Source organism: Doryrhamphus excisus, chromosome 18 (assembly GCF_030265055.1).
Source record: "Doryrhamphus excisus isolate RoL2022-K1 chromosome 18, RoL_Dexc_1.0, whole genome shotgun sequence".
Lineage (NCBI taxonomy): Eukaryota > Metazoa > Chordata > Actinopteri > Syngnathiformes > Syngnathidae > Doryrhamphus > Doryrhamphus excisus.
The window spans coordinates 8,464,036-8,488,932 of record NC_080483.1 but is presented as its reverse complement, the minus strand read 5'-3'; the positions used below and the strand labels follow the sequence as shown (position 1 = coordinate 8,488,932).

At 41.3% G+C, this 24,897-nt stretch overlaps 2 protein-coding genes across 2 annotated transcripts in view; both read right to left on the bottom strand.

Moving 5' to 3' along the window:
• The window catches only part of iars1 (isoleucyl-tRNA synthetase 1), a 46,626-nt gene that overhangs the window by 15,730 nt on the left and 5,999 nt on the right, over nucleotides 1-24,897 (bottom strand). Inside the window, exons 8-25 of the mRNA XM_058055051.1 lie at nucleotides 23,798-23,885; nucleotides 23,007-23,067; nucleotides 22,765-22,860; nucleotides 21,788-21,910; nucleotides 17,096-17,187; nucleotides 16,741-16,839; nucleotides 12,408-12,534; nucleotides 10,247-10,320; nucleotides 9,945-10,139; nucleotides 8,424-8,510; nucleotides 7,986-8,069; nucleotides 4,795-4,939; nucleotides 4,109-4,229; nucleotides 3,940-4,031; nucleotides 3,273-3,350; nucleotides 2,762-2,883; nucleotides 1,163-1,265; nucleotides 981-1,064 (exon numbers count right to left, since the gene is read on the bottom strand). Of these exons, the coding sequence (XP_057911034.1) occupies nucleotides 981-1,064; nucleotides 1,163-1,265; nucleotides 2,762-2,883; nucleotides 3,273-3,350; nucleotides 3,940-4,031; nucleotides 4,109-4,229; nucleotides 4,795-4,939; nucleotides 7,986-8,069; nucleotides 8,424-8,510; nucleotides 9,945-10,139; nucleotides 10,247-10,320; nucleotides 12,408-12,534; nucleotides 16,741-16,839; nucleotides 17,096-17,187; nucleotides 21,788-21,910; nucleotides 22,765-22,860; nucleotides 23,007-23,067; nucleotides 23,798-23,885 (1,871 nt within the window). The remainder of the gene's footprint in view (nucleotides 1-980; nucleotides 1,065-1,162; nucleotides 1,266-2,761; nucleotides 2,884-3,272; nucleotides 3,351-3,939; nucleotides 4,032-4,108; nucleotides 4,230-4,794; nucleotides 4,940-7,985; nucleotides 8,070-8,423; nucleotides 8,511-9,944; nucleotides 10,140-10,246; nucleotides 10,321-12,407; nucleotides 12,535-16,740; nucleotides 16,840-17,095; nucleotides 17,188-21,787; nucleotides 21,911-22,764; nucleotides 22,861-23,006; nucleotides 23,068-23,797; nucleotides 23,886-24,897) is intronic.
• LOC131106202 (vimentin-like) lies at nucleotides 17,237-20,778 on the bottom strand. Its single transcript, XM_058055052.1, has one exon. It carries the CDS (start codon nucleotides 19,848-19,850, stop codon nucleotides 18,732-18,734), a length of 1,119 nt encoding a protein of 372 aa, XP_057911035.1. The 5' UTR covers nucleotides 19,851-20,778; the 3' UTR covers nucleotides 17,237-18,731.

The following is a 24,897-nucleotide window of genomic DNA, read 5'->3' as shown; positions in this document are numbered from 1 at the left end:
AAAAAGGCAAAGGACACAAATTACTGCAACCTGTAGGCAACTTGTAGGCCACTGGCCATCTACAAATTTCAGCTATCAACTTATTGCCATCCATATTCAGCAGCCACTGTTCTGCTGACTAAGTGTTTGGTGGTGTTATTGTATTTAAGAAGATTGTTATTGTCATATTACCCATATCAGTATCGGAAATTGAGAGTTTGACGATATCGGCATATTGGTTATCGGAAGAAAAAAAACTATATCGGACAACAAATATAATCAAAGAATTCAAACCGGACTTAACAGAAAACAACATTAAAAACAGATTTTCCTAGGTACCTAAAATAGGCAAGAAGTACAGTGGAAAACAGGTAGGAAACAAATGAATTGAAACTGATGTGCAATGGAGAATGGACAATGAGGGCTTTTTGCTTATGAAGAATTGGGTTATGTGATGTGATCAAATGAATGGCTTAACTTTTCCACCACCTCTTGGAGCTACGTGAAGGGAATTAGCAAGTAATTTCTGAAGCCTCTTAGATATTTTTTGTGAACCTCTGTTGAGTGATCATCACGCCTTAAGTGACGTCTTCTGGTCAGCAATTCCCTCTCCCACACTGTCTACTCTTTTTTTGGTAGTTTGCCTACAGGTGTGCCCTCTGTACTTGGTCCAATGAGCGCACACAGCTTATCAAGCTAACGGACAAGTGCCGGCATTTTGTCTCCTCTCCGGGCTGCATCTGTGGTTCAGAAGGTAGCGGATGCAGCAAGAGGGGCCCAGCAGAGGCGGGAAAACCTGCTTTTCATTCAAGTTTTCAGTTAATAATGTGAGAAGACTAGAAATAAATGGGTAGCTCTTGGCCATTTTCATTATGTAAAAATATTTCTCACAAGAAAACACCTTGGTGATGCCTACTATAGCTAGTATTACACATTTACACTTCATGTATGTGATTGTTAATCATCAATAATCATGGATTATCTTGTTTAATTGGACTTACTTCCAGGATGTATTTCTGCAGTGACTGGATGTCTTTCAGAGCTTCTTGATCCTGGTGAATGACGACCACCTCCTTCAGCGGGTACTGAGGCACATGACAATCATTGCAATCAATCAGCAGCAGAGTTCATGTTTACAAACATGATAGTTTGAGCTGGACTAGTCTATAAGTGGGTGATTTACCTTCACCGGCAGGGTCTTCCTGTCACGGATGACTCGGCCCAGTTCAATCACAGACTGCATCTGCGAGACAGCGTTCTCAATACGCTTGTCAATCAAATTTTCCCTGAAAAATTAAAACGGTAAAATCTTTAGCGTATGTCCAACTTTAACAACTTCACAGCATCATCAATCATCTTTTTTTACATGTAACATTCCATGCTGTATTTGACTGCTTCCTGATTAAGGGTGATGTAGAAATGTACACGGGTCCTCTGAGGATAATGAAGACCAAAGCATGACAAGATGAGCGGCACACATCTAAATAAAGAATGAGCTTTGAAGCGAGGGTGGGTTGATTTCAAATGGTTTCATTTGAGTGCTGGGGGGAGGGGGGGCGCACAAGCATCTAAGAAAGCAGCACAGCAAAGTGAGTGACAGGAGAAATAATTTGAGGCATTATTATACAAGCTATCTTAGCAAAACTAATTCAGCCATTGCTTGAAAATTTACTTGTGACGTGAAACATAAGGAGAAGGCGATCAAAGAGTGTGGACATTGTTTTCTCCATTTATGCATAATTTTATTTTGATATTTTGAGTTTATTCTCTTATTTAATAGAGATACTGCACTAATGTTGTTGTGTGTCTTGACTAGGGTTGGCCATGGTTTGAATTTGAACAGTTTCTGTTCCGATTCCTAACGATTCTCCATCCAACACTTTAAAGGCAGGGTCATACGTTTGCATTGTTAAAATGAGGGTGCTAACCAGAATTCTTTTTGTATGAAATGTCTGAACTTCTCAATGGATTGTTCAGTGATATTAACTTATCAACTGTATTATTAATTTCTTACAGGGCTATTTTCAACCAGTACATAAAAATCTAATCATTAAATTTGAATATAAATTTTATGAAGTTTCTATTACAGGAGTAAACTTCCAAAAACGACGTTAACCTTTGAAAAGTAATATACTTCGTTTGCTGCCTCAATGTTGGTGTCAGCTATATTTTGTTAGCACAAGTAAACAGGATAAAACCAAAATGCTCTTATTTTGAAGGGCGGAGGTCTGTTGTGTGAGTTGATACGGTTTCTTGGCTATTTCTAACAGAGACCGCCTGTGCAAATGATAAACTTGCCTCGTATAGACCCTGAACTTCCATATTAATGAGCAATCTGAAACCCTGGGTTACATTGGCATGAGCCAGGCTTCATTTATTATTTGACTTCCCTGATTGTGATTGCTTTGAGAAAGTCCAACGTAGCAAATCAAAGACGTGTGAACAAATGTGTGAACATTAATAATGTTGACCGTGTAGCCTCCTTGGATAACACTGTGTTGCACTGAGCCGACCACTCTTCTTCATGAAGCTAAAGCTCAATGTTTTTGCTGCTTCTTCGCTGGTGTTTGGGTTCATTATCATTTCATTATTATATTCATGTATTATTCACTATCATTTCTCCTCTTTTTGCTCTATTTTTCCCAATTGTTGCTGTTGTTTTAGTGTTTAATTTTATTCCTACACCGTGCCACGACATCGCTATTACAAGTCTTATAGTCGGGGTCATTTTATATTTGATGCAGTAATCCCTTCACCCAAGATGGAGGCATTCTTCCCCCACCTGACTTGGGGCAGCATGAGATAATGGATGCTGCCGGTGTCCTTCTCCTCCAGGGAGGCGGGGTCGATGAGGTTACGCAGATTTTGGTACATCATCTCTGTAATGAAGGGTGTGAAAGGAGCCTGGGGTGAAGAAGAAGAGGAGAAGAAGAGATGGGGAAGAAAGAAAATTATTTGATGCTCCGCAACTGTAGCTAATTTACATTTCCTGACGCAGAGGTCCAAAAGTCAGTGAGAGCTTAAAAAAAAAAAAAAAAAAAAAGCAGATCCAACAAATTTTTCCAGAGATTTTAAGAGCTAAAAGTTCAAACAGAGTTGTGCCAGAGGAATCTTGCACTTCAAGCATGCTAATTAATTCATAAAGCTCACAACTGATCTTTATTGATCTAGATTATGTTCACTGGCTTTCAGCGTGCAAACAGCACACCGACCTTTTACACACATGTATGATGACTTTGTCACATAAATAGACTCCACACACACACACACATAGTAAGCTCGTTATGACTCACCATCAGCCTGCACATGGAGAAGAGAACGCTGAAGAGGGTTTCCAGCGCCCACAGACAGTCCTCGGTGCCACTCTCGCCCTGCAAAGTTCACACACGTCAATATAACATGTCCCCGTGGAGAAGTGGAAAAGAGAGAAGAGAACAACGCCAGGAATGGCATAAATGCCCACTGCAGCTTAACTGAATGTTGCCAAAAATGGTCACCATGAAAATCTCCACTGCTAAGAAGACTGTATTACAAATTAAACTCTAAAGAAGGATGGATAATTGATCGTTAAGAGTTTTGTGGATCAGGGGTCCTTGTGATAAAATGATAAAAATAAATATTTTGTAAATAGCTTGTTCATAAATGCTGATTCTGTGTGTGAATGCAGAAATGTAAGGTTTGATTATGTTATTGTGCCCATTTGTTCATTGCACAACCTCATGTTAATTAATGTGTGTCACCCACACACCAAACAATGATATAATGTTACAATCTCATTGGAAAACCAAACTCCAGAGCTTGTACCGATATACAGAGAGCCCACAGGTACCAGCAAATCGTTAATTATACTTTTTCTAGAGGTTATTGCAAATCTATTTGCGGCAGTCCAAATTTGTTAATGTCTTAATGTCTTCATATGGTGCCTCAGGACTTCGCTTGCTCACGTGCACATCGACTCACCTTCAGACGACGCCTGTTGGTGCGGACGTACCAGTTGGTGAGCATGTCCACAAACTTGACCAGACGAGGCACTACAGTGTAGAGGCGGTACGCTGCGGTAAAAGTGACAGCAATCCATGTCAGTTACAATGTAATCAAAGAGAAAGAAGTTGCCGATGTGTCTTCTTACCGTCCATTTCTGCTTTGAAGAACTGAATAAGGGACTGCGTGAAGGACTGGATCCATTTGTCCATGATGTTGCCACTCTGCTTGGCAGTGTTCTCGTTGTACAGGAATTGAATATCTTCCTCCTACCACCACAACACGCAAGCATTGGCACACTCAAAGATATCACTCAATGTCCACAACATCAGGGAACAGTCTTAGATAGAGCAAGTGTAGTTAAAATTGGGTTCTTTGAGTGTTTTCCGCTCAATAAAAATGAACACTCCTGAGTCGGCAGGTCGTGCAAGTAGCAGAGACTGCACTTAAAGGTTCGTATCTTTAGGTTAAGTCTTGTGCATAGAAATGGTCATGGGGCCAAAACCTAATTGGATCGTCACAGTGAAGATCATACAGCTGACTAATGCAATATTTCCCCAGAGAATATCTTTATTCTTTTTTCCTTTTACTACAGTATTAAAGCCGCACCCAAAAGCACAGTTCCCAGCTATACACCACCACAGGGACAAATTACTGTGCCTTTTTACAGCATTATTTACTGCTATTAATCAAAGGTAATTAGTGTTCTGGATTGATGAGCAATGGATTTGTTAGTATGAAATTGCTCTGCCATAAAACATGTCTGTTTTTTTCGAAGCAGGTGCTGAGAGAAGCAAGTAGTGACATTCTGTGATGTTCATAAAGCGCACCTACCTTCTGTAACCTTTGCACATTCTGCACCAGGAAGCGGTAGGCATTATACCACGGTAGGAAGACATCCTTCAGCACATCCCGAACGCCGTCCTCTTTGAAACGCAAGTTCTCTGCTCTTACCACTGGGGAGTTGATGAGGTAGAGTCTGCAGAGAGACAAAAAAAAGGAATATAGGTTTAAGTATTGTGTTTGTCCAAGACTACAATGTGTTGTCTTTCCTCCTCTCGTCTAAATAAAGGCATATTCAATCAACACGTCAGTTTTAAACAATAGTACCAAAATACACAAGGATTTTGCTGGTTATAGACTTGTTTGTTAACACAATAAACTTGGATTTACCAACATCGCATGGCGGTCAGCCCAAGCAAGCGATGACTAGTGAAAATAGCCATCATTTCATTTTGGAATAGTACAATTTTCCTCAATTTGTCTGTGTGTAATCTTACCCCTTCATATCAAGTTAAGACATTTTGTCAATTATGTGGAATTGGGACAGTGAATGGCTGCAATTATTTTTGGCTGCTGCCTAAATGGGCCGGCATCAACATGAGAAGTTATGTTTTGGTTTGGAATTTAATGGCTAGTTTTATTGCCCCTCCAATCAACACATTGGTTTTGAGCAGCGCTGCCAACATCCGAAAGGGTTTCACTCATTATAGACTTGGAGTAGCTAGAATCTTGTGGCATTTTGCCCAAAGCGGTAACGGCTGCTGAAAACAAGGGACCATTTTGGAACGACACAATTCCTCTCATGTTCTCTGCACTCCTACCCCTACTTATCAATGACACTTCAGGCATTTTGTCAATCATGTGGAATTGGGAGAGAATGGCTGCAATTATTTTGGCTGCTGCCTAAACGAGCTGCCATTGCGTTGAAATGTCACATAGGAGTGTTCCAAATAATGGAGAAAGGTGTTTTCTGCTGCAGGATGGACTACACTCCGAGGGGTTTTGAGGGGGTTTTTGACGATGGGACAGTGTAATGTGAAAAAGCTTAGCTCAATTGCCTTTGTGCCACTCCTTCCTCCCCCATGGTTTCTCATAGAAGGTGTGTTTTTTTATCTGTGACGGCACACCACTAATAAATTTGGCAGCATTTTTAAGATCACTCACAAACACATTATAATGGAACTGTCTGTGTAGCTTATCTTCACAACTCCGTACAGTAGACAGCATCGTAACTCTGCTTCTTAACACACCTCATGCACACAAACTATAGCAAACTGGATCACACACTGTAACACACAGAGATATCCCTGTGACCCTAGTGAAGATAAACAGCATTGAAACTGAATGGTGTACAATAACTATCTTTAAAATCAGCACACACTTACACAGAGCCCAGGAAACATGATGAATGTTTTTTTAATTATTGTTTTATAAGGCAAACACATGTACCGCTGCACATGACAAAAATACTTATGTCACTAACTTCATGTTCTGTTGCTACATAAGGTAGAAAAATTTAAATAATGCTACACATTTGTTATGATACAAACCAAAATTGAATTATCGTGACAGGCTGAATTCCTAGTGTAAATAGAAACTATAAAAAGCCTAGTGGTGTCCTGATTCAAATCGGAGTAAATCTAAAATCTTGGATTTTGGCACTTCAGTCATTTCCAGACTCAGCCCCAGCAAGTCTATCTAACAGTGGTCAGGTAGAGCCTGCGTGATCACATCAACAGTGTGTGCTAATGTTTTCACAGAGTATCAAGGAGAAAGAGTGATGCCTAGCCGCCACTATATTGCGGATAAAACTATCATCCAGATGCTTAAAGAAATATATGGGTCAATTTTTCCAAACTAGTGTTGTAGATTACTGTTGTCTGTCTGAGTAATATGACTTGATCGAGGCTTTTCACTCCACATTACATTATAAGTATCCATCCATCTTTGACACAGCTTATCCCCATGAGGGTCATGCTAAAGCCTTTCTCAGCTGACTTTGGGCGGGAGGCGGAGTACAGCTTGAATTGATCGCCAGCCCATCGTTGCACAAAATAAGTAATAAAAGCAGAGTTTCCGCTATATGTAATGGATCATGGTGGTAATACAAATACAAACTGTTAAACAATACAGTGTATGGATGGACATACAGTAAATGTGTAGTTCAAGTTCGTGAAAAAGACCCTAATGTTGATATTATTACCGACAGTAAATTTAAAAAATGTATTAAATTAATTAATTAATAAAAAAATGAATTCTGGTCCACCTTCCATGCAGCCCACCACCACAGCTTCAAAAATTCTTTGGGTAAACCCTGAAAGTATTAATGATTCATGCTGATACGACCGATACTCAAAGAAGCAACATCTGTGGTGAAATGAAAACATATCAGACACTTTAATGGCAACGCCTAAAGCACATTTTTTCGCTGTTTATGTATTGCGCCGTCAAAGACATCCTAGTTGGTCATCGATAAGAGTTGAAACTATATGTTGCCCTTCAATATTTACTGTGCAAATGCTCGCAGGCTGTATTATACCCCTTTGCATTTAAAAGCAGGGACAGTTGGTTACTCAATGATAGGCATGAAATGAAAAAATATAATTTAAATAATAATGTGAGCTTTGGAGGATTCTAGAGGTGAGGTGATGCAATTTTACGTAATAACCAACTTTTATGGCAAGTAAGTGTCACCATGATGCGGTCAAATCCATTTTGGCACTTGAAATGAGGACACAAGATGATTTAGGCTAGCGTTTTTACAAGACATCACAGTCTGTACATGACAGTCGCAATTTGTGTCTGATTTAAGAATGTACTGCGTTAAGAAAAAAAGACATTTATTCAAAATGGCAGCACCAGAGTAAAACAAGTGGTGATGTTTCGCTTTGAAACTCTTTTTTCAGTGTAAATGAACATATGGTGCAACTGTGTGGTGCTTTATTCATTAGGCCATATGGCCACGGCGCTTCTACCGCTCAGGGCAAATGTAAGAATGTGCACGTAAGGATGTATGAGCCGCTTGCGTGCATGTGTGAATACAGTATGTAGGACTTTGACAGTTTGGAGTTGTAGCTAGTGATTCTTTCAAAACCATGCCAGCGAATGACATAAGGTAGGTTCTTTCTCTCTCACAAACACACACACGCGCACACACACACACAACTCTGCCACCGGCACGCAGGCTTTCATGCTTCAGAAACGCACAATCACACTTGCTCACAATCAAGCGCAGAGCTGACCTGAGGGCATCGGCGCCATAGTTCTGCACTATGAGGCCCGGGTCCGGGTAGTTCTTCTTGCGCTTGCTCATCTTCTGTCCATCGCTGCAGGGGGGGAGGTAAGACAAAGGCATTAATGCACATACACACACGCACACACATGCAGGCATTAGAATGCATCTTGCAACCGTGCACTTGGTATTCAAATTAGCCAAGCCCTTCCAGGTCAGCAGGCCTGTGAGCGCTGTGCAGCATTTTAGGGCCCTGGGCTGAAGCGAAGGAGGAGGAGGAGGAGGAGAAGCTCTACTGACAACTCTAACAACTAGTAAAATGTACCAGCACACTTACAGTACAAGCATTATCTGAAGCAGCAGCAGCAGATGAACAGGCAGGTGACGAATACAAGAATAACAATGTTTGCAAGAACAAAAAACATTTTTAGCTAGTCGGACTACTGACCTTGCCAGCACCAAGCCATTAACGATGACATTCTTGAAGGGTGGTTTGCCAAATAGGGCTGTAGAGAGCACCAGCAGCGTGTAAAACCTACAGAGAAACATTAAAAGGTCACAGCAAGAATAAAACACAACAATGTCCTCTGAAAACAAATTAAAGTTGTCTTTCATTACACTATTGGCTTTTATTTATTTATACAACCGGCCACTTATTGTGGTACAGTAAATGCTGCTCTCTAATGTAGTTGACCAATATGTTTGTCACCACCATTTGGTCTACAAACAGTGCCACTGAGGAAAAGACAGGAAGCAGAACGGGAGGTAGCAGAGATCAGGGTGCTGAGGTTCACATTGGGAGTGACCAGGATGGATAGGATCAGGAAGGAGTACATCAGAGGGATATTACATGTTAGAGGCCTTGGAGATAAAGTCAGAGAGGCCAGACTGAGATGGTTGGGACATGTCCAGAGGAGAGATAGTGAATATATTGGTAGAAGAATGCTGCTTTTAGAGCTGCCAGGTAGGAGGAAGTAGAGAAAGACCAAAGAGGAGGTTTATGGATGTAGTGAAGGGGGACATGAAAGAAGTTGGTGTGTGAGAGACAGATGCAGAAGACAGGGTTAGATGGAGGACATCGATTTGCTGTGGTGACCCCTGAAGCCCAAAAAGAAAGAACAATCTGGTTCTCAGCTCATGAGACTAGCTGTTAAGAGATGGGATTTTAACAATACTTTTAGGAAAGGTAAAATTAATTAATTTAATTTCTACTAAGTTATATTTTTCTGCAGCCTATGTATGCTAGCAGCCCTGTCTCCACCCACTGACACAAAGAGACTGTGCAGCTGCGATGTCATAGATTTTTTTTCTGTATCCAGGCAATAAAAAAAGACATAATAAAGTGTTTTCAGACTAATGTTATTTTGAAATGCACCGGAAGTTCTTCCGGAGAGTAGTGGCGCACGTAACTTCTATACCAGACGGTCCTAGGCAGTCCTTTACGTCAATTCCTATGCTATTCTGGATTAATTTTGGTTGTTCTATATTTTATGATATTATGTCAGCTTGTTGTGTTTTGTTGGAAGACTCTAGGAGACAGAGTAAGCTTGTTAACCTAAAGACACCATTCCCCTCGTCAGATCGGCAAAACGTGGCACATGTTATTGCCCCCCAGATGGGGGAAAAAAAAGTCAAAAACCCACAAGACATTCGACTGTGACATTTCTCCTGCTGAGACTCTCCATGGTAACCAGCCTACTGCTGGCCCTAATGTAGTGATCATTTCAAACTGACACGAAAGCCAGGCGGCTAAGCTGGTGTAGCTATCACTGCCAGAAGAACATATCACATGGCCCACAACACAATATTAACTAATGTTATTATTGTTGTGACTATGCCACTTTCTTTATGTGTATTCATGGCTACCAGGGTAGGTAAATCCATATTTTGTGCGAGATATATACTATGTTAAATTTCAATGCTAGCATATAAGCTAAACAGTCATCAACATTTCACTCCCCCGTCATACCATCCCCTGGTCTGGTCGATGCCCTCAGCGATGAAGTCTGCCGGGAAAGAGTCCTCAAACTCCCTCCTGTTTTCAAAGGGGTAGTGGACCTGGGCATAGGGCATGCTGCCACTCTCGAACCAGCAATCGAACACCTCAGTGATCCTACGCAGGACGCCTTTGCCAGTGCGCGAGGGAATGGTCAGGTGGTCAATGCTGGAGGGGGTATAAGTGCATGAGCCATGAAATAACCAGTGTAGAAAGACTAGAACGGTTTTGGTTACTTTACCAACACATTCCTGTGTGAAATAAATTACACTCACCTCTCCCGATGGAGATCAGTCACATGGACGCCAGTCAGCTCCTCCAATTCGGCAATGGACCCGACACAAACCACCTGATGAGAGGATTAAACACAGGAACTGAGATGTGATTGGAAACAGCACTGTGAATCATTTAAATCACTTTATTTACTCAAACAACAACGTTTTGAGCCATCTGAAACTTCTTTCAGGGCTCCTTTCCAAATGCGCAAACCACATTATGTGAAACTTTGGCATCGTTTAACACAAGAATACAACATTCTAACAACATTCATAGGTCAGAAAAGTGGAAAAAGCATAACAAGTCCTCTTTAGGGATGAATATTGATTGTTAATGAATAGGAGGCTGCACGGCGACCGAGTGGTTACCGCACAGGCCACGCAGCTAGGAGACCTGAGTTCGATTCCACCCTTGGCCATCTCTAATGTGTTGTTTGCATGTGCTCCCTGTGCATGCGTGGGTTTTCTCGGGGTACTCCGGTTTCCTCCCACATTCCAAAAACATGCATGCTAGGTTAATTGGCGACTCCAAATTGTCCATAGGTATGAATGTGAGTGTGAATGGTTGTTTGTCTATATGTGCCCTGTGATTGGCTGGCGACCAGTTCAGGGTGTACCACACCTCTCGCCCGAAGATAGCTGGGATAGGCTCCAGCACCCCCGCAACCCTCATGAGTGGGGAAAATTCGGTAGAAAATGAATGAATGAATGAGAGGGAACATGGAGTCCATGCATGTTTACAGGAAGATCTGGGAGAAGAGTAGGAGGTTATGCTTGCTTCCAGACAACCCAAGGAATATTTAAAAAGGTCTACAAGACAGCCACAAGAATAAATGTAAAGGTTGTTCTGTCATTATTATGGTTCCATTTACTTCTTGTATTTCAACTTTCTATTAATGCATTTTGCAGTGCCTTCATGTGTTCTGTGTGCAGTGTGAGTGACAGAGTTTTACTCGACTTAGATCACAGACAGAACAAACAGATTTCATTTGTAACCAAAGGATTACCTGTAACAAGTGTTTTTGGCTTATGGATTAATTACAACACCCGGCGGTTATTTGCTTTTGAAGATCATACACCCAGTGACTACAAGCTCAACGGAATAGAGGCATTATTCAGATCATTTCCAGTAGCTAGCACATGCCGTTTATTGTTTCTGTCATTGTCCTGAAACATATTTAAAATTAGGCCCATTTTAATACACCTTCAGAGTGACTTTATGAAGTAAGGTAAAGTGTCTAATCAGGTCTCCACAGAGAGCTGACCTATGGGCTCTGCTCTACTTTTGGAAGCACACAGTACCATGGCCCAGATAGACACTGCTAAAGCTCATCTGGCACTACCAAACCTCCAGAAGAGAAACGTGCGGTGGGCTCATATTGGACCTCAGAGTAACGCATACTGGTGTAATGGAAATAATACAGGTGACCACAAAGATCATGCGTTTTTCGGGGGTGTGTGCAAGGGAGGCACCAGGGAGCAGCAGTGTTCTGGAAACAGTCACAGTGCTATTTCCAGCAAGCAGGTTGTGAGCTGTCCCTCTTTCAGCCCAGGGACAAGCTCTTCCTTCCTTTTTTTTTTTTATAAAAACCTCAAACAACCCAATTCTGAGAGCTCTATCCAGTCCAGTCCATTTCATGGCGTCAGCTGGATTTGACATTTCACATTTGCACATTGGGTGGTTGTACTTGCCTTTACACCTACACAGTACTTACTACTACACTTGGTCTACAAAACCATAGAGTGCTGGGTCAAAAATATCCATTAACTGCTGTGGCTGTAGGAAAACCCCTGATGTTTTTTTTTTTTAACCATCTCCACAAACAGCTCCATTTGAGATGCCTTGAGTTATCAGTAGGGTGTCAGGAGACACCTAAATTGGATACAAGTTTGGATACTATAAATGTTTCATGCTCTATATGAAATTATAATTGGTGATGAAATTATGCAGGTTAATGGAACAAAAAAGTGTATTATTCTTTGGAATTAATATTTTTTACAGCTTAAATGTCTCCAGCAACTAAGCAGAACTCCATTCTTCATCACCAAGTCGCTGTTAATGGACGACACTGGTGATGGGGATGTCATACAACCTCAAAATATATGAACTATCCCTTTAAGCTCCAAGTCATATCTTGGAAGTTTTGTGCATTCTTCTGACCTCCTCATAGTCTTCGCTGACCCACATGGGGATTGGCGTGCCCCAGTAGCGGTTCCTCGAAATGGCCCAATCACGAGCGTCCCTCAGCCAGTTGCCAAAGCGCTTCTCGCGCACAAAATCTGGAACCCTGCAAGACATGGGGAAAAGGCTTGATGAGTGTTCTTGTGTCTTGATTTTCCGTGAGGAAGCCAGAGACCTACTTCTGGGACGGGTCAATGCTATTAGAGTTGATCCCCACATATTCGCAAAAATGTTTTTAATTTGTGCTTTTTCTTTATAAATGAGTACCTTATTTTAAAGTGTTACCAACACAAAATGTACAGCATACAAGTGGCTCACTATGTATGGGCCTCAGTGGCTGCAGTAGCACTAGATTGGACCGTAAATTCATATCTTGTCTCAAAACCTGTAGCGGGGTGAACACAAGTTAATATATGATCAAAAAACATAAATAGAATTACAACAGGCAGACAAAGTGTGGATTATAATAATACATTTATTTATTTTTATATGTATAGCGCTTTTCAAAGTACTCAAAGACGCTTATTTTGTAGGTATGTGGAAACGCCTTCATCAAGGTTCCATCTGTTCTCCAATAGATCATCTTTCATTATCATTAGAGGTGCTTGAGATTGGCTTTCTTGTCAACATCTGCAGCACTTAATTACCTATGCCGATGTTCCGTGTGACAGCCCAAACACCCCTCCTGCCAACCCAAACACGGTCATGCAAAGCATCGGCTAAAGTATATGCTGCTTGTGGACTGTGATGGTGGACTCGCTGCAGAAAGTACATGGTATTTGAAAGCCTATTGACGCCTACACTATGAATAAAACCATGCCCACAAATGTAGTTTAGATTACTGTTACATACGTCCATCTCCTGGTGTAAAGCATCAACTGCTATTGATACTATATTTGCTGAAATGGCTTGTTAAATTCAGCAATGTTCCTTGTCGTAATTTTGCGTTTAAAGGGTTATGACTAGATTACGCTTCTATGCATTCTTAACATCCTTCGTTGCAAGCGATCAAAGGCACAAAACGTGGTGCAATTTGGAAGTTTGTGGTGAGCAGAAGCTGCATGTCATTATTCATTTTAAGAGCAATGTGGTTTTGCATGAGGATGCGGAAATAATGGGACAAAAAGGTAGCAAAATGAAATGTTGGCCTTTAAAAACATCCAACACAAATCACCACAGAGAAGAGCATATAACTTGAGGTGCAATATGGGGACCATAATGGGCCCTGTGCTTGAATATGTGCAAGTTTTATTTCTGCTAGCTAGTTACTTTTCCTTCCTCTTTCTTTTATTTTATCCTCTCCACTGTGCCATGCAGTGCTGCTCAGGAGCACAAACCGAGATGCTGGTGGAAGGGAATAAATTGTCTTCAGCACCCCCCCCACACACACACACGCGCTAAGCAACGAGTTCATCAATTCCCATTTGTAGGAGGCATTTCTATTTAGGCACCAATATATCAATTTAATGATTTTTTGCTACTCACCTATCCCCGATCCCCTCCAATCCCTCACACCCTCCACTTTTCATTGCTTAATCTAAATGTAGAATTGTATAAGTGTGTTGTCTTGTCCTGAAGACTTATAGAAGTGCCATTAAAGGATGCACTACCGTGACAGATAAGGCAGAGATGCTGGGGCTGCATGCAAACGGGAGAGATAAGACAGAGGGGACTCGGAGGTTGCTTTAACAGGCGTAAAACGATTTTAAATACACTTAAATTGCTCAGCGAGTGAAGCAGCAATGAATGACAAGCATTGCCTGACACTATTCAGAATAGGAATGTGCCAAAGCCATCTTAACAGATGAACACAATAAAAATATACAGTGGCGTGAAAAAGTACAGTGGAACATCAAACAAATGTAAATATTAGTCAGTGCAAACATACCTGAACAGAAAATGCAGTTTTTAAATGAAACATTATTATTATTAAGGGAAACAAAAAATCCAAACCTACAGCCCTGTGTGATAATCACTTTTTTTTTTTTTATTAAACTCGTCTCTTCAACGCAATAGTAATTTATTGACGACTTGTAGTATTAAATCAGCGGTTAGAGCGACACGTGACAGCAGTCCGCGCACAGTAAGGGGAACGACTGCTCTACCAAAAGAACCTAATATCCAAGTGAAACTTCACCACAGTACACCGCGGACATGTCTGCATGATGGTGTGTGTTTTTTGAGGCGTATTATCACACCTAGATCGTTGCTGTGTAACCTGTTATGAACATGATACGGCAACCGCATCTGCCCGATCTAGTGGCAGAAGCCGATATTATCTGATCTTCAAAACTACAGCATATCGGCCGCCAGTCCCAATCCTGAATGGGACATCGGGACATACCTAATATATATATTTGTATAACCACCACAACTGTGCATTTTAGTCATGCTAAAAGATAGAAAACATGTTTTATCAAGGAGGAGTGGACTGATTAGGAAAAATTGGTCATGATATTAGGCAATGTATGGCTAAGCATGGGTTTCTCACTGATTTACTCAGACATGTACCAGCATAAGGTCTTAATAAATACTTAGTCCTCGCCTGCCCAATGCACCAATGCGGGAAAAGAGAGACAAGCAGAGCAAATCACTTCAGGGATATGGTAACAAGCACTTTGCGTTTCTGAAGGGGGTTCTTTTTCTTTTTAGCCTCTGATCAACGAGTGTGAATGTAATTTGGAAGCACAGAGCACAGTGTCCTCTGCAAGAGTTTTTTTTTTTTTTTTTTTAACATACTATAAGGATGCTGATGAACTGGGCAACGCTCGACAATCTTTCCACAATGAAAATCTTCAATGGGACCAAAAGTGGTCTAATCAAAATGGGTCTTTTCAAATCATTTAACAGGCGCTAGAGGAAAGTTTTTAATTGGAAAGTTGCAAAAACGTGTGTGTTAAAATTTCTTGAGCATGTCAGCTGAATTCATAATTGAAACATTTGTTTTTTTGTGCCTCTTCAGACCCAGTAATCCCTCGTTTATGACGGTTAATTGGTTCCAGACCCCACCGTGCTGAGTGAATTTCCAGTTGTACTATAAGTTGTACTTATTTAGAAATCAAACACTGTATTTAGACTATAGAAAGCCTGTGTAAGACCTTCTAAATACGGTTTTGAACATTAGAACCCTCTAGACATGAAATAACAGCCCTATTGTCACCTTTACGCCCGTATTACTCAACATAGTAGACATAATAAAAAATAAGACTCGTGCTAGTATTGATGTAAATGTGTTACTGATTACTGTGTATTGAGTTCAGGGGCTTGGGGAATCTGCATAACTAAGCTGTAACCTGCATAACTGGCTGTGAGATAAATACACCCTAATAAGCAAATGTGCATGTAATTTTTATGGACACTGTGGGAGAAAGAAATAGAGAGCAATAAACATGAAAAACAAAACAAGAAAGAACGAGAAACAAGGAAAAAAACTTTTTCTGTTCTCCCTGTGCATACGTGTGTTTTCTCCAGGTACTCCGGTTTCCTGCCACATTCCAAAAACATGCTCGGTTAATTGGCAACTCCAAATTGAATGCGAGTGTGAATGGTTGTTTGTCTATATGTGCCCTGTGATTGGCTGGCGACCAGTCCAGGGTGTACCTGAAGACAACTGGGATAGGCTCCAGCACACCCGCGAGCCTCATGAGGATAAGCGGTAGAAAATTTATGAATGAATTGGTAGCACATGAACTGAATATTTTGACGTTACATTTGTTTGAATTGGTTAAGAAATGGGGGAGGAGTTATCACACCCTGTACACAAATGTCCATATTAATGCATTGTATTTACATGATTCCCAAAGGGATTAATAAAATATGTCTGTCTGAGCTTGACTAGCTGCTTTCTGGAGCACAACACAAGTCTTTCAATGTTGTCAATTTGTATAACATACAGTTAGAGATGGTTGGCTGCTGTGAAATTACCCACACCACAGGAATTTGTCATTTGTGTATATATATATATATATATATATATATATATATATATATATATATATATATATATATATATACACATATATATGTGTGTGTGTGCGTCTTCACGTTCCTAGCGGCTAGTCATTCATCTCAGTTTGACAGTCCCATTACCAGCAGCTCAGAAAAGAGCACTGGGAGCACCTGTGGTAATACTACTTGGTTGGTGAGCCATCATGCAGACAGAGTCCACATTCTGCTATCCCTATTTAGCATTGTACTAGTAGTAGTTCAAGTATTTCAATATGGAAGGCATCAGCAATGTACTCATTGATCAGCAGCATATACTCTTCACATGTTTAACGACAGACCTACAGGTATATAGAACTCGTCTCACCAGTAACACTGTCCATTGTTGTCCAGTAGTTTCTGGACCATGTGTTCCACCCGGACAAACCAACTGGGCACCGCTTTGTAGATCAGGGGAGTGTCTGACCTGCACATAAATGAAAAAACATGAGGCTGACGAACAAACATTACAGTATGGTAAAGTACATACTTAAATGCTACTACATGTATGTGTCCAATGATTATCTTACACAATCACATTCTAAGAGACGGTATGTTACCAAAAATAGCTGAGAGGATATAAATTAAAGGATAGCTTTCTAAAAACAGATTGGGATTTTTTTTTTATATTTAAACCATGTACGTGGATGTATATTCACATTAGTATGTGAGCTGTGTCTTACCTCCAACAGAAGGGGTAGCTATGTTTGAAAGTGCTGGCGTTGACCAGGCGACCATTCTCCTTCAGCCACTTCATGATATTCTTGTCAGCATCCTGTAATAACCAAAACAAACATTTTTAAAAATTATGCAAATTCATGTGGGAAACATGGATTAAAAAAGGGACATAAAGGGAAGCAAATTGGTCAAAAATGGTACACAATTTTTTGTGCAAAAACTATGAAAGATCCATTAAAAGATGTGAAAATAATCCAAAAAACTCAAAGATCATTACAAACACTGATTGCCGTGTGGCGGCAAACACTACATGTGTGCTACATCACATTGGGTTGATAACACTTGTATTGAGCAGACAACGGACGCACATTGCCCCATACTGCAGCGAGACTCAAAACTAGTCTGTAAGAACTCATGGACTGAGGCTACGCCAACTGATTCCAGCTAAACAACTTTTCCCCAAGCGAGTCAAAGCTTTTTCTTCCTGTGCGCACACGCATGGCCCAGACATACGCAGCCTTGACTCAGTGACCCATCCATCCCATCCATTTTCTATGATGCTTATCCAGACTATGGTTGCAGGGGTATGCTGGAGCATACATGTAAAAAAAAACAAAAAAAAAACATTGTGTTGTTGTGGCATAATTATTTACATTTTTTGGCTCAATATACATGGCTAAATTTGTGTCAAATTGAAAGTTATGCTTGAAATGTATACGTATATTTTGCTGAAACTTACCTGCGTTCTACTGGTGATTTCTAAAGAATGGAAAAAGGTAGAACAAATACTGTATTTCTGATGAAAGACAAGAATCTAACCTTTGTTTTGCTAAAACACAATATTCTGTGTGCCTTGAAAAATCAGTCAAAATTATCAAAAATGGCCAGCACCAAGAGGGATGGCTTTGGAAAACCAGCTCAGATTGAAGAGTTAATAATTTGAGTTAACCCACCAAGATGAATTTACACGATAACTTAAAGGCAGATGGAGCCCCTAGGATATGGACAGTGGACCTGAAGGAGGATAGATAGACTCACCAGGAGAGAAGGCAACACAACAAAAAGAATCAATACAGTGATTTGGTATGCTCTCACTTCAATCTTTATTAGATAACAGCTGCTCAGCAGTGTTTTAAGAAAGTTAAGTCATAAACCTGGATCAAACAAAGCGCTAACTGCAAAAGAATGACGACAGAAGCTGAAGGAAGTGTGAGGAGAGCGACCACCATCGGAAAGAAACCGTATCAGGTGGGACGAAGGAGCCGGTAGGGCTGCCAAAGATGACAAATGGAAGGAGGGGTGGGGGACCGAAGAGGCAACTAAATGGAAGAGGGGTTATTTTTGGAAGCAGTGTCAAATATGACGCAGGGAGGACAGGTTGGGAAGCAAGGGGACCCGTTTTTGGAAATGAGGTCAATGTGTAAGTGAAGGTGACTAGGTGGGCCTGGGCATCATGCCTGCCTTCATTTACATAATGAACAACATGGAACTGCTTGTCTATATGCATTTGCATCCTTCCTAGATAGAGTATGCACGGTGAGGTAGGGAAGGACAATCGGTGATGCTCTCTCTCCCCACTACACAGCTCTGTAGGTTTTCTTTTGAATTGCATGCATGTGAAGAAGCACTAATCTAAAAAAATTACACATCTTTGGTGACTCCCAACCTCACTTCCTCCCCTTCTAGCAGCTCCCTGTAGGTGGTAATCTCTGCATCCAGCTTGAGCTTAGTGTGAAGAAGTTCCTGGTAGTCCTGAAGATACTTGGTCATCTCCAGTTTGGTCTCGCAGAGCTGGGTCTCCAACTGAGCGATGACATCATCCAGGCTGCCCGCCTTCTCCATATGGGACATCTCCATATCCTCCAGTTGCTGCTCAAGGCCAGCGTTGCTAGCCCTCAGGACGTCAATCTGGCTCTGGAGGTCTGTCAGCCGGCTGTACAAGGTTGTGATCTCTTCCTTCATGCCTTTTGTTTGCTCCTCGTGCTTGCCGGCGTGCTCCTTGAGTGTGTCGAACTTGCTCTTGTACCACTTCTCAGCCTCCTGGACGTTGCGAGCTGCGACGGCGTCCATCTCAGCCCGCATGTTACGCAGGTAGGTGGTGAGATGGGGGCGCTCTTCATCCAGCTCGACAGTGACCTTTGAGTCCTCTATCTGCTTCAATAGGTCGGCCACCTCTTCATCATGCAGCTTCTTTAGGAACTCTAGCTCTGCCACAAGTTGCTCGATGCGCTTCTCCAACTCTGCCTTCTGCAGCGTGGCATTGTCAATATCCTGCTGGAACTCACTCAGGATAAGTTCTGCCTCTTCTTTCAGAGCCACTTCCTCATCCAGCTTCAGCTTCCACATCTGCACTTCCTCGTCAATGTAGCCTTGCTCAATATCAGCTGCCCCCTTCTCATTCGTCAGGGCCTCAATCAGATCACGCACCTCTTTAAACTTCAGATTGTACTTTTCTGCGATGTCCGCATTGCCCCCCTTGCAACCACCTTGCAGCGTAGAGAGTTCCTCCTGAAGCGCGGCATTCTTCTGCTCCAGTGCCTGCACCTTCGAAATGTATCCAGCAAACTTGACATTCAACTCCTGCATCTCTTCTTTCTCGTTGGCGAGGTGTTGGTGGTGCTCTGTTCTCACAGCAGCCCCGCAGAGTCCAGAGTCCCTCATTGATCCACTGACTCGGATCGGCAACGGGCTCTGGACCCTGACTCTCCCGCCACAGCCGCCAAACGGCAGGCTCTTCTGGGTGCAAGATCCACTCCTCATGTTGGCAGGGACAGCTTGAGGTCCTCAATGGGGCTGATGTGGTCCGGAATTGCAGCAGTGATTTTATACACCAGCCAAGAATGTCTCAGACAGCCTTTAAACTCACACCGGACTTTCAGAGGGCTGTGGCTGTGTAAAATTTATTAGCTAACATCTTACTGTTAGCGTCAGTCAAGAGTCCACTCCCTGATGTTTTTGTGGCAGGATGTGAAATAGTTAAATCACAAAGTCAATGTCTATATTATTAATTCAATAACAGCAAGCAACTGTGCTATGGCAACAGGTTCTCACGCAACTTTACGGTTAGGCATGCTTGAGCACTCACACTGTGCTCATTAGGCATGTTCCGTTGTGATTGATAACAACATCAAAATCTTGCAACTGTCTTGACTTTAAGTCATTATGTTTGTTTCTATGTTTGGTCATCGCGTTTCAAACATTGGTGGGAACCAGCAAGAATCAGGTGTCTCATGCCAACATTGAGATGGCAAACAAATTATACTAGTGTCAATACAGTGAGTCTACTCAAACATCCAAGTAAAATTAGTTTATGAAAAAGTTCTTTTAGGTATGTGTGATACTCTGCAGCCCGGTTCATCAGCGCTCAGTACCATATTTCAAGGGGACCTGCACTTTTGGGAGAAATTTTGCCCATCCTTCACAATTAATAATATTTCCTCATATTTCCCTTTTCTGTGCATGAACACTTTAAAAAAGAAAGTTAATATGAGCTAGCTAACAATGCACGTCATTGGGAATACGAAGCCCTCTAGCCAGAACAGGTACATTGACAATAACCCATAATACTTCTAATAATACAAATTATTTCCGTATTTTCATTCATTCATTCATTCATTTTCCACCGCTTTTTTCCTCACGAGGGTCGCGGGGGGTGCTGGAGCCTATCCCAGCTGTCTTCGGGCGTAAGGCGGGGTACACCCTAGACTGGTCGCCAGCCAATCACAGGGCACATATAGACAAACAACCATTCACACTCACATTCATACCTATGGACAATTTGGAGTCGCCAATTAACCTAGCATGTTTTTGGAATGTGGGAGGAAACCGGAGTACCCGGAGAAAACCCACGCATGCACGGGGAGAACATGCAAACTCCACACAGAGATGCCCGAGGGTGGAATTGAACCCTGGTCTCCTAGCTGTGAGGTCTGTGCACTAACCCCTAGACCACCGTGCCGCCTATTTCTGTATTTTGATTAATTAAAACATTACAGAAACTTCTTTCTGAGTCACATTGATTTCACATTGCGCATAAAGCTCACGCTACTTCCGTCAACAGCAGCAACACTTACGATGTCCCCTCTGGCTGTATGTTTTAGCACAAGATGTGTGCTCCAGTCCTCAGGTAAAAACCGCTAACTGCAAACAAGCATCTTGTTGAGTCTTCATAGCGAAATTCAGAGCTAGGTATCCACTCTTTCGTCTGTGAGTGAGGCTGACATGAGCAACTAGCATTACGTTAATAGTGCCTGGAGTCAGTTGTACTCCCATTCCGTGTGGAAGTGGTAACTTGTTGGCTTCTTTGTTCTTCTTCCCCACTTGAAACAATTTCTTAACATCAGAATGAATAAACTGAAGGCTAACTGGTTAACTCGTGATCCCGTCAATAGAGAATTAGCAATTGTAAACAAAGAATAGGAGAGTAAAAGGTGACTATTGGGGTGTCAAAAACTAAATATTTAGAACTCATAAACAGGTTTTCTATGTTTTAACTACCTAGCATTGGAACACACAGCACAGCAACATACAAGCATGAGTCTTATTCATGTCTTAAATGGCTTATTTTCTCTTATAATGTCTACTCCTAATCCAAGTGTAAAGATGACAATTAGGGTGTTATTTCATGCAGAGAAATAAATGTTGAAGTGGCTCTCAATACTGTTAAGGAATTAATAGTTGTCTGACTTGTCACTCACTTTGACATACTGTCCTGCAAAGTCGGGGACCTCTGAAGTGAAGCAGCCGGAAGCATCCACAGGACAGATAGGAGCCTGGTCCCTTTGGATGATGTTGTATTCGGTGCACACCCTGTAATCATCCTAGAAGGAAAAAGCATTAATTATGATTAATTTTCTTTACATTGGTCATCACTGCAAAAAACAGCATGGACTGCAGCTAAAGACTGCTTTCATCAACGTACGATTGTGTCTCTATAGTTACATTAACTCAACAGTAACAGCAATCTTTTACATTATAAGCGCCCACCTCCCCGTAATAATTGCCACTAAATAGATTCAACTCCAAATAAATCATTACCCAAGCTCTGTGGCAGGCTGTTTCTGAAACCATAAAGATAGGTTATGACTCCATATTGAATTCCCTGTTTGGCTGGATCCTCTGAAACAAATATTGCTGCTATGTGACAACTCAGAGTGAAGGAACTGACTGCGGTCCAACTGTAAATGCGTTCTTTATTCAAAGAGCCTGTCAGCGGCCAAGAGAGATGGCTAACGGGGTCGTTTCGCATCTTGTCACCAGCACATGAGCGTGTAAAAATGTAAATCTGTGTTGCATTTCTGCTTCTTCAGAGAAAAAGGGAAATAAATGCACTGGTGTTTGCATTGTCATTTTTACAGAATTCCATCGCTGGGTGTGCCATCTCTAAATATGTATATTGCTGCATGTATAAAACATTTTAGAAAAGGATTGTTAAGGCTTGTGTTTGACAGTCAGGTGGGTAAATAGGCAGAGACGTGGCTTGGAGGTGGCTGTGGTGGTGATGGCTTAAAAGACAACGTGTAGTTTTCACAGCTGCCCCCCCAACAAGGTCATCTAACTCCATTAGCAATGACCCAATACCTCTGATAGCGTGGCCTCTCCACTCTGGGAGCGTATTCAATACAAGTATTGAAGACAGCTATACATTTCCGTACAGATCTAAATCCATACTTACAGCTCCAAAGTAAGGTGCCTGATGGACCACTCCGGTGCCCTCCTCCTCCTTCACATAGTTATCTGTCACCACCTGGAATGCTCCTTTTTCACCACACTAGACAGGGAAGAGTGCAAACAGTGCATAAAGAACCAGATATGGAAAGAAACATAAATATAAATGCCAATTTGCAATGGGACAGGTAAGTTAAGTGGAGGAAAGGGAGAAAATACAAGCGTGAAAAAGCCACAAAGTTTACAAACCTTAGCAAAGTAATTGAAAAGAGGTTTGTATTTCTTTCCGCTCAGTGTTTTGCCAGGAAATCTGGAAAAGCAAGGAACACACTTTAAGTGGATGTCCTGGATTTGCACAGAGCATAATAAAAACTTTGCAGAAAACAATTTAAAAGGAAGAAGAAGTTGGAGGAAGCCAAACTTACAAAACAAAATCCAGCAGAAGACCTTATATATGCATATCCTCGAAGACTTTATTATACAGTGAAACCTCAGTTAGCATATGCCGCCAGTGAGGTTACCTCCAGTGAAGACAACATTGTGTATATAACCCACACACTGGTGATTTTGGTCCACTACTCCACTATGTGCAACCAATTTGGTAAATGGATTTCTTTGTGTGAACATTTTTGGACTTCTGGAATGGATTAATTTTGATTTACATTATTTCTTACGGTCGAGATAGAGCACGTTTCAGTTGTGGCTGACCTTCTGGAACATATAACACTAACCAAGGTTCCACTGTATCAAGTTACATCAAGTTTTACCTTAAGTTACACATAATTATATAGTATTCATATTAGCATTTATGCTCAAGTGCAGCTTCTGTGGATCACAAAGTTGTAACCAAAATGTTTCAATCGGTCAAAAAAAGATTTGCAATTTTAATATAACATGATATAAATGCACTCTGGTGTTATTTCTGGTCTGGCCAGCAGCTTAGAGAGTGAGACTCGTGTTTAATTATCCCCATCTAAAAAGGGAGGGATGATGACTGTCTCATGCATGTTGGAAAAAAGAAGAGGCTCTTTAGCACTCACTTGTCCATGAGCGTGTACTCGCTCTCCGACTTAAATAAAGCACCCAGCCGAGACTCCATCATGATGTATGTCTTGCCTGTGGTGTTATCTGAGGAAATGAAAATGCAGAAGACAAAGCTTTTCACTGTGTAAATTCAACCAATGGAAAATATGAAAATAGTAATCAAACAAATCAATCACCATGGGAGTCTTAAAACCTCAGCTCAGTGAGCATATAAGTATGAATTGCACAAGAGTGTTGTGTTTTTTCTTTGGCTTTTTTTGTGAAGCATATCAGTAACGGCGAAGCAAAAGTGTGATATCCACAGCACAGGAAAGAAAAAGTTAACACACAAAACACACAAAACTAGGTAACACTGTGCAAACTAGGATTTTCCCAAACCAATATTCAGGATCGGCTGGCGATCAGCTGTATTTTGAAGATCGTATAATATCGGCTTCCACCACGAGAATGGGCCAATCTGGTTGTTTATACAAGGGACCACCACAAATTTAGTACTGCTTTGAAGAGTTTTTAACCAAAAATTGTCATATCCTGTATTCTAAATTACACCACAAACTAATGTATAACCATGTCCAATGATTATGATTATATTAGTCTTAATAACAGAAACATTTGGTAATGAAAAAATGCCCTCATTGTGTAAAAAGTGATCCAAAACTGTAGACCAAATACCGGGATACAGACCATACCGTAAGATACCTGTACAGTTGGACCCCTACTACACAGATTCTGGGATTTATGAGCATACAAATATTTTGCGCTGCAATCCTTGCACTCTCTTATAAATGAGGATGTTCTGCCAGAGAATAAAAAGACATAGCAGGAGGGATCAGTGTTGCCAACTTAGCGAGACCCATCTAGCGACTTTTTCTGATATAATTGGACACTTTTAGAGTCTGTCATGACAGCACATATCGCTTTTCTCAACGAGCAGTACTCAGAGAGCTCCATCATGCTTGTGACATAAAAAAAAAAAACACCAAGACTGAAATGACAGATATGGCGACAGGTATGGCTGTTAGGAACGTCAAAATGTTACTTCATATAGTTCTTGTTTAATGTATTTGAACATATGTAAAAGTTACATTGGAATGCA

Bases quoted from the DNA above. Each gene is read 5' to 3' on its own strand.
- LOC131106202 (XM_058055052.1), bottom strand. From the start codon at position 19,850: ATGAGGAGTGGATCTTGCACCCAGAAGAGCCTGCCGTTTGGCGGCTGT.